The 11,813-nt window shown below is 45.1% G+C and overlaps 1 protein-coding gene across 1 annotated transcript in view; it reads right to left on the bottom strand.

Moving 5' to 3' along the window:
• Window positions 1-11,813, bottom strand: part of LOC116937403 (type-1 angiotensin II receptor-associated protein) — a 52,658-nt gene that overhangs the window by 7,219 nt on the left and 33,626 nt on the right. The window contains exons 3-4 of the mRNA XM_076058461.1: window positions 4,601-4,712; window positions 359-487 (exon numbers count right to left, since the gene is read on the bottom strand). Coding sequence (XP_075914576.1) covers window positions 359-487; window positions 4,601-4,712 — 241 coding nt within the window. The remainder of the gene's footprint in view (window positions 1-358; window positions 488-4,600; window positions 4,713-11,813) is intronic.

Raw genomic sequence — 11,813 nt, 5'->3', positions numbered from 1 at the left:
GGAGTCAGCCGGGGTAGTAGGGGTACCTGGTACCCTGTCACATGGGGTAGTCAGCTGGTAGTACTAGGGGTACCTGGTACCCCGGTCCCCCAGGGAGTCAGCCGGGGTAGTAGGGGTACCTGGTACCCTGTCACATGGGGTAGTCAGCTGGTAGTACTAGGGGTACCTGGTACCCTGTCACCGGGGTAGTCAGCCGGGGTAGTACTAGGGGTGACCCGAAAGTTCGTAGCTACACCGCCGCTCCCCCACATCACATTAACTCACGCGACCGGTGACGATGCCCTGGAACCTCCCCCCGTCCCTCCCCTAGGTAGACTCGGCCTCAAACGAGTGAGGCTGGTGTGGTAGCGTCCAGCACCTTGACAATGAGCGACAGGATGGCGACCCCGCAGCTGAATCGCACCGCGGGCGCTTGCGAGTAGACGTGGTAGGTGAGGCCTAGTGACACCGGGTCGGAGGCCATGGAGAGGACAAGCCCGGCGAGGAACTGGGAAGGCAGTCGTCATCGTCGTCATCATCGTCGTCATCGTCGTAACAATCGTCGTCATCACAATCATCGCCGTCGTCGTGATGACGTTCTCATTATATCATTACCACCATCACAATCATCATCGCAATCATCATCACATTCATTGTATCATTACCATCGTCACAATCATCATCATCATCCACATTCATTATATCATTACCATCATCGCAATCATCATCACAATCATAATCATCACATTCATTATATCATTACCATCATCACAATCATCACGATCATCACAATCATCATCACATTAATTATATCATTACCATCATCACAATCATCATTACCATCGTCACAATCATCATCACATTCATTATATCATTACCATCATCACAATCATCATCACATTCATTATATCATTACCATCATCACAATCATCATCACAATCATCATCACAAGCATCATCACATTCATTATATAATTACCATCATCACAATCATCACGATCATCACAATCATCATCACATTCATTATATCATTACCATCATCACAATCATCATCACAATCATCACATTCATTATATCATTACCATCATCACAATTATTATCACATTCATTATATCATTACCATCATCCCAAATATCATCATCATATTTCATTATATCATTACCATCATCACAATCATCATCACAATCATCATCACATTCATTATATCATTACCATCACAATCATCACAATCATCATCACATTCATTATATCATTACCATCATCGCATATATCATCATCATATTCATTATATCATTACCATCATCACAATCATCATCACAATCATCATCACATTCATTATATCATTACCATCATCACAATAATCACAATCATCATTACATTCATTATATCATTACCATCATCACAATCATCATCACATTCATCATATCATTAACATCACAATCATCATCACATTCATCATATCATTAACATCACAATCATCATCACAATCATCACAATCATCATCACATTAATTATATCATTACCATCATTACAATCATCACGATCATCACAATCATCATCACATTCATTATATCATTACCATGATCACAATCATCATCACAATCATCATCACATTCATTATATCATTACCATCATCACAATCATCACAATCATCATCACATTCATTATATCATTACCATCATCACAATCATCATCATCACATTCATTATATCATTATATCATTACCATCATCACAATCATCATCACATTCATTATATCATTACCATCACCACAATCATCATCACATTCATTATATCATTACCATCATCACAATCATCATCAAAATCATCATCACATTCATTACATCGTTACCATCATCACAATCATCACACTCATCACACTCATCATCACATTTATTATATCATTACCATCATCACAATCATCATCGCAATCATCATCACATTCATTATATCATTACCATCATCACAATCATCATCATCCACATTCATTATATCATTACCATCATCGCAATCATCATCACAATCATAATCATCACATTCATTATATCATTACCATCATCACAATCATCACGATCATCACAATCATCATCACATTAATTATATCATTACCATCATCACAATCATCATTACCATCGTCACAATCATCATCGCAATCATCATCACATTCATTATATCATTACCATCGTCACAATCATCATCACATTCATTATATCATTACCATCATCACAATCATCATCATAATCACCATCATCACATTCATTATATCATTACAATCATCACAATCATCACGATCATCACAATCATCATCACATTAATTATATCATTACCATCATCACAATCATCATTACCATCGTCACAATCATCATCACATTCATTATATCATTGCCATCATCACAATCATCATCACATTCATTATATCATTACCATCATCACAATCATCATCACAATCATCATCACAAGCATCATCACATTCATTATATAATTACCATCATCACAATCATCACGATCATCACAATCATCATCACATTCATTATATCATTACCATCATCACAATCATCATCACAATCATCACATTCATTATATCATTACCATCATCACAATTATTATCACATTCATTATATCATTACCATCATCCCAAATATCATCATCATATTTCATTATATCATTACCATCATCACAATCATCATCACAATCATCATCACATTCATTATATCATTACCATCACAATCATCACAATCATCATCACATTCATTATATCATTACCATCATCGCAAATATCATCATCATATTCATTATATCATTAACATCATCACAATCATCATCACAATCATCATCACATTCATTATATCATTACCATCATCACAATCATCACAATCATCATCACATTCATCATATCATTAACATCACAATCATCATCACAATCATCACAATCATCATTACATTCATTATATCATTACCATCATCACAATCATCACAATCATCATCACATTCATCATATCATTAACATCACAATCATCATCACAATCATCACAATCATCATCACATTAATTATATCATTACCATCATTACAATCATCACGATCATCACAATCATCATCACATTCATCATATCATTACCATGATCACAATCATCATCACAATCATCATCATCACATTCATTATATCATTACCATCATCACAATCATCACAATCATCATCACATTCATTATATCATTACCATCATCACAATCATCATCATCACATTCATTATATCATTATATCATTACCATCATCACAATCATCATCACAATCATCATCACATTCATTATATCATTACCATCACCACAATCATCATCACATTCATTATATCATTACCATCATCACAATCATCATCAAAATCATCATCACATTCATTACATCGTTACCATCATCACAATCATCACACTCATCATCACATTCATTATATCATTACCATCATCACAATCATCACAATCATCATCACATTCATTATATCATTACCATCACCATAATCATCACAATCATCATCATCACATTCATTATATCATTACCATCACAATCATCATTACAATCGTCAAGTCATCACATTCATTATATCCTTAACATCATCACAATCATCACAATCATCACATTCATTATATCATCACCACCATCACAATCATCACGATCATCACAATCATCACATTCATTATATCATTACCATCATCACAATTATCATCACAATCATCATCACATTCATTATATAATTACCATCATTACAATCATCACGATCATCACAATCATCATCATCACATTCATTATATCATTACCATCATCATCATCACATTCATTATATCATTACCATCATCACGATCATCACAATCATCATCATCACATTCATTATATCATTACCATCATCACAATCATCATAACATTCATTATATCATTACCATCATCACAATCATCACAAATCATCATCACATTCATTATATCATCACAATCATCATCACAATCATCATCACAATAATCACAATCATCATCACATTCATTATATCATTACCATCATCACAATCATCATCACAATCGTCATCACAATCATCATCATCACATTCATTATATAATTACCATCATTACAATCATCACGATCATCACAATCATCATCACATTCATTATATCATTACTGTCATCACAATCATCACAATCATCATCATCATCACATTCATTATATCATTACCATCATCACAATCATCTTAACATTCATTATATCATTACCATCATCACAATCATCACAAATCATCATCACATTCATTATATCATCACAATCATCATCACAATCATCATCACAATAATCACAATCATCATCACATTCATTATATCATTACCATCATCACAATCATCATCACAATCGTCATCACAATCATCATCATCACATTCATTATATAATTACCATCATTACAATCATCACGATCATCACAATCATCATCACATTCATTATATAATTACCATCATTACAATCATCACAATCATCATCATCACATTCATCATATCATTACCATCATTACTACACCGTGCCGGTCGCCACGGCGACACCGCCCCGGTCGCCACGGCGACACCGCCCCGGTCGCCACGGCGACACCGCCCCGGTTACCATGGTGATGGCGTCGACGGACTCGGGATTGGCCACGGCCCAGACGCCCAGGGCCAGGGCCGTGAAGTTGCTCCACCCGTAGCTGGGACTCATCTCATGCACCAGCGTCGCCCTGGCAACGGGGGGGAGGGGGGAGGGGAGGGGGAGGAGGGGGGGAGGTGGAGGAGGGGGGGAGGTGGAGGAGGAGGGGAGGGAGGGCGGGGGGTAGGGGGAGGTGGGGGAGGTGGAGGAGAGGTGGGGGGGGAGGTGGGGGAGGAGGGGGGAATCAGCAAATGAGGTTGAACTACACCCTGAGTCTCTACTACACCCTGAGTCTCTACTACAGCCTGAGTCTCTACTACACGCTGAGTCTCTGCTACACCCTGAGTCTCTACTACAGCCTGAGTCTCTACTACACCCTGAGTCTCTACTACACCCTGAGTCTCTACTACTGCCTGAGTCTCTACTACAGCCTGAGTCTCTACTACACCCTGAGTCTCTACTACAGCCTGAGTCTCTGCTACACCCTGAGTCTCTACTACACCCTGAGTCTCTGCTACACCCTGAGTCTCTACTACAGCCTGAGTCTCTACTACATCCTGAGTATATACTACACCCTGAGTCTCTGCTACACCCTGAGTCTCTACTTCGCCCTGAGTCTCTACTACACCCTGAGTCTCTGCTACACCCTGAGTCTCTACTACAGCCTGAGTCTCTGCTACACCCTGAGTCTCTACTACACCCTGAGTCTCTGCTACACCCTGAGTCTCTGCTACACCCTGAGTCTCTACTACACCCTGAGTCTCTACTACACCACGAGTCTCTGCTACACCCTGAGTCTCTACTACAGCCTGAGTCTCTACTACAGCCTGAGTCTCTACTACACCCTAAGTCTCTACTACACCCTGAGTCTCTACTACACCGAGTCTCTACTACAGCCTGAGTCTCTACTACAGCCTGAGTCTCTACTACACCCCGAGTCTCTACTACAGCCTGAGTCTCTACTACAGCCTGAGTCTCTACTACACCCTGCGTCTCTACTACAACCCGAGTCTCTACTACACCCCGAGTCTCTACTACACCCTGAGTGTCTACTACAGCCTGAGTCTCTACTACACCCTGAGTCTCTACTAGAGCCTGAGTCTCTACTACACCCTGAGTCTCTACTACACCCTGAGTCTCTACTACACCCTGAGTCTCTACTACACCCTGTGTCTCTACTACACCCTGAGTCTCTACTACACCATGAGTCTCTGCTACACCCTGAGTCTCTACTACACCCTGTGTCTCTACTACACCCTGAGTCTTTACTACACCCTGTGTCTCTACTACACCCTGAGTCTCTACTACACCCCGAGTCTCTACTACAGCCTGAGTCTCTACTGCACCCTGAGTCTCTACTACACCCTGAGTCTCTACTACAGCCTGAGTCTCTACTACACCCTGAGTCTCTACAAGAGCCTGAGTCTCTACTACACCCTACGTCTCTGCTACACCCTGAGTCTCTACTACACCCTGAGTCTCTACTACAGCCTGAGTCTCTACTACACCCTGAGTCTCTGCTACACCCTGAGTCTCTACTACACCCTGAGTCTCTACTACAGCCTGAGTCTCTACTACACCCTGAGTCTCTACTACACCCCGAGTATCTACTACACCCTGAGTCTCTACTAGACCCTGAGTCTCTGCTACACCCTGAGTCTCTACTACAGCCTGAGTCTCTACTACACCTGAGTCTCTGCTACACCCTGAGTCTCTGCTACACCCTGAGTCTCTGCTACACCCTGAGTCTCTACTACACCCTGAGTCTCTACTACACCCTGAGTCTCTACTACACCCTGAGTCTCTGCTACACCCTGAGTCTCTACTACACCCTGAGTCTCTACTAGACCCTGAGTCTCTGCTACACCCTGAGTCTCTGCTACACCCTGAGTCTCTGCTACATCCTGAGTATATACTACACCCTGAGTCTCTGCTACACCCTGAGTCTCTACTACACCCTGAGTCTCTACTACACCCGAGTCTCTGCTACACCCTGAGTCTCTACTACACCCTGAGTCTCTGCTACACCCTGAGTCTCTGCTACACCCTGAGTCTCTGCTACACCCTGAGTCTCTACTACACCCTGAGTCTCTACTACACCCTGAGTCTCTGCTACACCCTGAGTCTCTACTACACCCTGAGTCTCTACTAGACCCTGAGTCTCTGCTACACCCTGAGTCTCTACTACAGCCTGAGTCTCTGCTACACCCTGAGTCTCTGCTACACCCTGAGTCTCTGCTACATCCTGAGTATATACTACACCCTGAGTCTCTGCTACACCCTGAGTCTCTACTACACCCTGAGTCTCTGCTACACCCTGAGTCTCTGCTACACCCTGAGTATATACTACACCCTGAGTGTCTGCTACACCCTGAGTCTCTACTACACCCTGAGTCTCTACTACACCCTGAGTCTCTACTACACCACGAGTCTCTGCTACACCCTGAGTCTCTACTACAGCCTGAGTCTCTACTACAGCCTGAGTCTCTACTACACCCTAAGTCTCTACTACACCCTGAGTCTCTACTACACCCTGAGTCTCTACTACAGCCTGAGTCTCTACTACAGCCTGAGTCTCTACTACACCCCGAGTCTCTACTACACCCCGAGTCTCTACTACAGCCTGAGTCTCTACACCCTGAGTCTCTACTACACCCTGAGTCTCTACTACACCCTGAATCTCTACTACACCCCGAGTCTCTACTACACCCTGAGTGTCTACTACAGCCTGAGTCTCTACTACACCCTGAGTCTCTACTACACCCCGAGTCTCTACTACACCCCGAGTCTCTACTACACCCCGAGTTTCTACTACACCCCGAGTCTCTACTACACCCTGAGTCTCTACTACACCCTGAGCCTCTACTACACCCTGAGTCTCTACTACAGCCTGAGTCTCTGCTACACCCTAAGTCGCTACTACACCCTGAGTCTCTACTACACCCTGAGTCTCTACTACACCCTAAGTCTCAACTACACCCTGAGTCTCTACTACACCCTGAGTCTCTACTACAGCCTGAGTCTCTGCTACACCCTGAGTCGCTACTACACCCTGAGTCTCTACTACAGCCTGAGTCTCTACTACACCCTGAGTCTCTACTACACCCTGAGTCTCTACTACAGCCTGAGTCTCTACTACACCCTGAGTCTCTACTCCACCGTGAGTCTTTGCTACACCCTGAGTCTCTACTACACCCTGAGTCTCTACTACACCCTGAGTCTCTACTACAGCTTGAGTCTCTGCTACACCCTAAGTCTCTGCTACACCCTGAGTCTCTACTACACCCTGAGTCTCGACTACAGCCTGAGTCTCTACTACACCCTGAGTCTCTATTACACCCTGAGTCTCTACTACAGCCTGAGTCTCTGCTGCACCCTAAGTCGCTACTACACCCTGAGTCTCTACTACACCCTGAGTCTCTACTACACCCTAAGTCTCTACTACACCCTGAGTCTCTCTACACCCTGAGTCTCTACTACAGCATGAGTCTCTGCTACACCCTGAGTCGCTACTACACCCTGAGTCTCTACTACAGCCTGAGTCTCTACTACACCCTGAGTCTCTACTACACCCTGAGTCTCTACTACAGCCTGAGTCTCTACTACACCCTGAGTCTCTACTCCACCGTGAGTCTTTGCTACACCCTGAGTCTCTACTACATCCTGAGTCTCTACTACACCCTGAGTCTCTACTACACCCTGAGTCTCTACTACAGCCTGAGTCTCTGCTACACCCTAAGTCTCTGCTACACCCTGAGGCTCTACTACACCCTGAGTCTCGACTACAGCCTGAGTCTCTACTACACCCTGAGTCTCTACTACACCCTGAGTCTCTAATACACCCTGAGTCTCTACTACACCCTAAGTCTCTACTACACCCTGAGTCTCTACTACAGCCTGAGTCTCTACTACACCCTGAGTCTCTACTACACCCTGAGTCTCTACTACACCCTGAGTCTCTGCTACACCCTAAGTCTCTACTACACCCTGAGTCTCTACTACACCCTGAGTCTCGACTACAGCCTGAGTCTCTACTACACCCTGAGTCTCTACTACACCCTGTGTCTCTACTACACCCTGAGTCTCTACTACACCCTAAGTCTCTACTACAGCCTGAGTCTCTACTACACCCTGAGTCTCTACTACACCCCGAGTCTCTACTACACCCTGAGTCACTGCTACACCCTGAGTCTCTACTACACCCTGAGTCTCTACTACACCCTAAGTCTCTACTACAGCCTGAGTCTTTACTACACCCTGAGTCTCTACTCCACCGTGAGTCTTTGCTACACCCTGAGTCTCTACTACATCCTGAGTCTCTACTACACCCTGAGTCTCTACTACACCCTGAGTCTCTACTACACCCTGAGTCTCTACTACACCCTGAGTCTCTACTACACCCTAAGTCTCTACTACAGCCTGAGTCTCTACTACACCCTGAGTCTCTACTACACCCCGAGTCTCTACTACACCCTGAGTCACTGCTACACCCTGAGTCTCTACTACACCCTGAGTCGCTACTACACGCTGAGTCTCTACTACAGCCTGAGTCTCTACTACACCCTGAGTCGCTACTACACCCTGAGTCTCTACTACACCCTGAGTCTCGACTACAGCCTGAGTCTCTACTACACCCTGAGTCTCTACTACACCCTGAGTCTCTCCTACACCCTGAGTCTCTACTACACCCTGAGTCCCTACTACACCCCGAGTCTCTACTACAGCCTGAGTCTCTACTACACCCTGAGTCTCTACTACACCCTGAATCTCTACTACACCCCGAGTCTCTACTACACCCTGAGTGTCTACTACAGCCTGAGTCTCTACTACACCCTGAGTCTCTACTAAACCCTGAGTCTCTACTACACCCTGAGTCTCTACTACACCCCGAGTCTCTACTACACCCCGAGTCTCTACTACACCCCGAGTCTCTACTACACCCTGAGTCTCTACTACACCCTGAGCCTCTACTACACCCTGAGTCTCTACTACAGCCTGAGTCTCTGCTACACCCTAAGTCGCTACTACACCCTGAGTCTCTACTACACCCTGAGTCTCTACTACACCCTAAGTCTCCACTACACCCTGAGTCTCTACTACACCCTGAGTCTCTACTACAGCCTGAGTCTCTGCTACACCCTGAGTCGCTACTACACCCTGAGTCTCTACTACAGCCTGAGTCTCTACTACACCCTGAGTCTCTACTACACCCTGAGTCTCTACTACACCCTGAGTCTCTACTACAGCCTGAGTCTCTACTACACCCTGAGTCTCTACTCCACCGTGAGTCTTTGCTACACCCTGAGTCTCTACTACATCCTGAGTCTCTACTACACCCTGAGTCTCTACTACACCCTGAGTCTCTACTACAGCTTGAGTCTCTGCTACACCCTAAGTCTCTGCTACACCCTGAGTCTCTACTACACCCTGAGTCTCGACTACAGCCTGAGTCTCTACTACACCCTGAGTCTCTATTACACCCTGAGTCTCTACTACAGCCTGAGTCTCTGCTGCACCCTAAGTCGCTACTACACCCTGAGTCTCTTCTACACCCTGAGTCTCTACTACACCCTAAGTCTCTACTACACCCTGAGTCTCTCTACACCCTGAGTCTCTACTACAGCCTGAGTCTCTGCTACACCCTGAGTCTCTACTACACCCTGAGTCTCTACTACAGCCTGAGTCTCTGCTACACCCTAAGTCTCTGCTACACCCTGAGTCTCTACTACACCCTGAGTCTCGACTACAGCCTGAGTCTCTACTACACCCTGAGTCTCTACTACACCCTGAGTCTCTAATACACCCTGAGTCTCTACTACACCCTAAGTCTCTACTACACCCTGAGTCTCTACTACAGCCTGAGTCTCTACTACACCCTGAGTCTCTACTACACCCTGAGTCTCTACTACACCCTGAGTCTCTGCTACACCCTAAGTCTCTACTACACCCTGAGTCTCTACTACACCCTGAGTCTCGACTACAGCCTGAGTCTCTACTACACCCTGAGTCTCTACTACACCCTGTGTCTCTACTACACCCTGAGTCTCTACTACACCCTAAGTCTCTACTACAGCCTGAGTCTCTACTACACCCTGAGTCTCTACTACACCCCGAGTCTCTACTACACCCTGAGTCACTGCTACACCCTGAGTCTCTACTACACCCTGAGTCTCTACTACACCCTAAGTCTCTACTACAGCCTGAGTCTTTACTACACCCTGAGTCTCTACTCCACCGTGAGTCTTTGCTACACCCTGAGTCTCTACTACATCCTGAGTCTCTACTACACCCTGAGTCTCTACTACACCTTGAGTCTCTACTACACCCTGAGTCTCTACTACACCCTGAGTCTCTACTACACCCTGAGTCTCTACTACACCCTAAGTCTCTACTACAGCCTGAGTCTCTACTACACCCTGAGTCTCTACTACACCCCGAGTCTCTACTACACCCTGAGTCACTGCTACACCCTGAGTCTCTACTACACCCTGAGTCGCTACTACACCCTGAGTCTCTACTACATCCTGAGTCTCTACTACACCCTGAGTCGCTACTACACCCTGAGTCTCTACTACACCCTGAGTCTCGACTACAGCCTGAGTCTCTACTACACCCTGAGTCTCTACTACACCCTGAGTCTCTCCTACACCCTGAGTCTCTACTACACCCTGAGTCTCTACTACACCCTGAGTCTCTACTACACCCTAAGTCTCTACTACAGCCTGAGTCCCTACTACACCCCGAGTCTCTACTACACCCTGAGTCACTGCTACACCCTGAGTCTCTACTACACCCTGAGTCGCTACTACACCCTGAGTCTCTACTACACCCTGAGTCGCTACTACACGCTGAGTCTCTACTACAGCCTGAGTCTCTACTACACCCTGAGTCGCTACTACACCCTGAGTCTCTACTACACCCTGAGTCTCGACTACAGCCTGAGTCTCTACTACACCCTGAGTCTCTACTACACCCTGAGTCTCTCCTACACCCTGAGTCTCTACTACACCCTGAGTCCCTACTACACCCCGAGTCTCTACTACAGCCTGAGTCTCTACTACACCCTGAGTCTCTACTACAGCCTGAATCTCTACTACACCCCGAGTCTCTACTACACCCTGAGTGTCTACTACAGCCTGAGTCTCTACTACACCCTGAGTCTCTACTAAACCCTGAGTCTCTACTACACCCT

This window comes from Petromyzon marinus (assembly GCF_048934315.1).
Source record: "Petromyzon marinus isolate PM22_M1 ecotype Great Lakes invasive population chromosome 75 unlocalized genomic scaffold, UKy_Petmar_22M1.pri1.0 chr75_unloc.2, whole genome shotgun sequence".
Classification (NCBI taxonomy): domain Eukaryota; kingdom Metazoa; phylum Chordata; class Hyperoartia; order Petromyzontiformes; family Petromyzontidae; genus Petromyzon; species Petromyzon marinus.
Note: the sequence above shows the minus strand (reverse complement) of the source record. Positions and strands in the feature narration are given on the sequence as shown.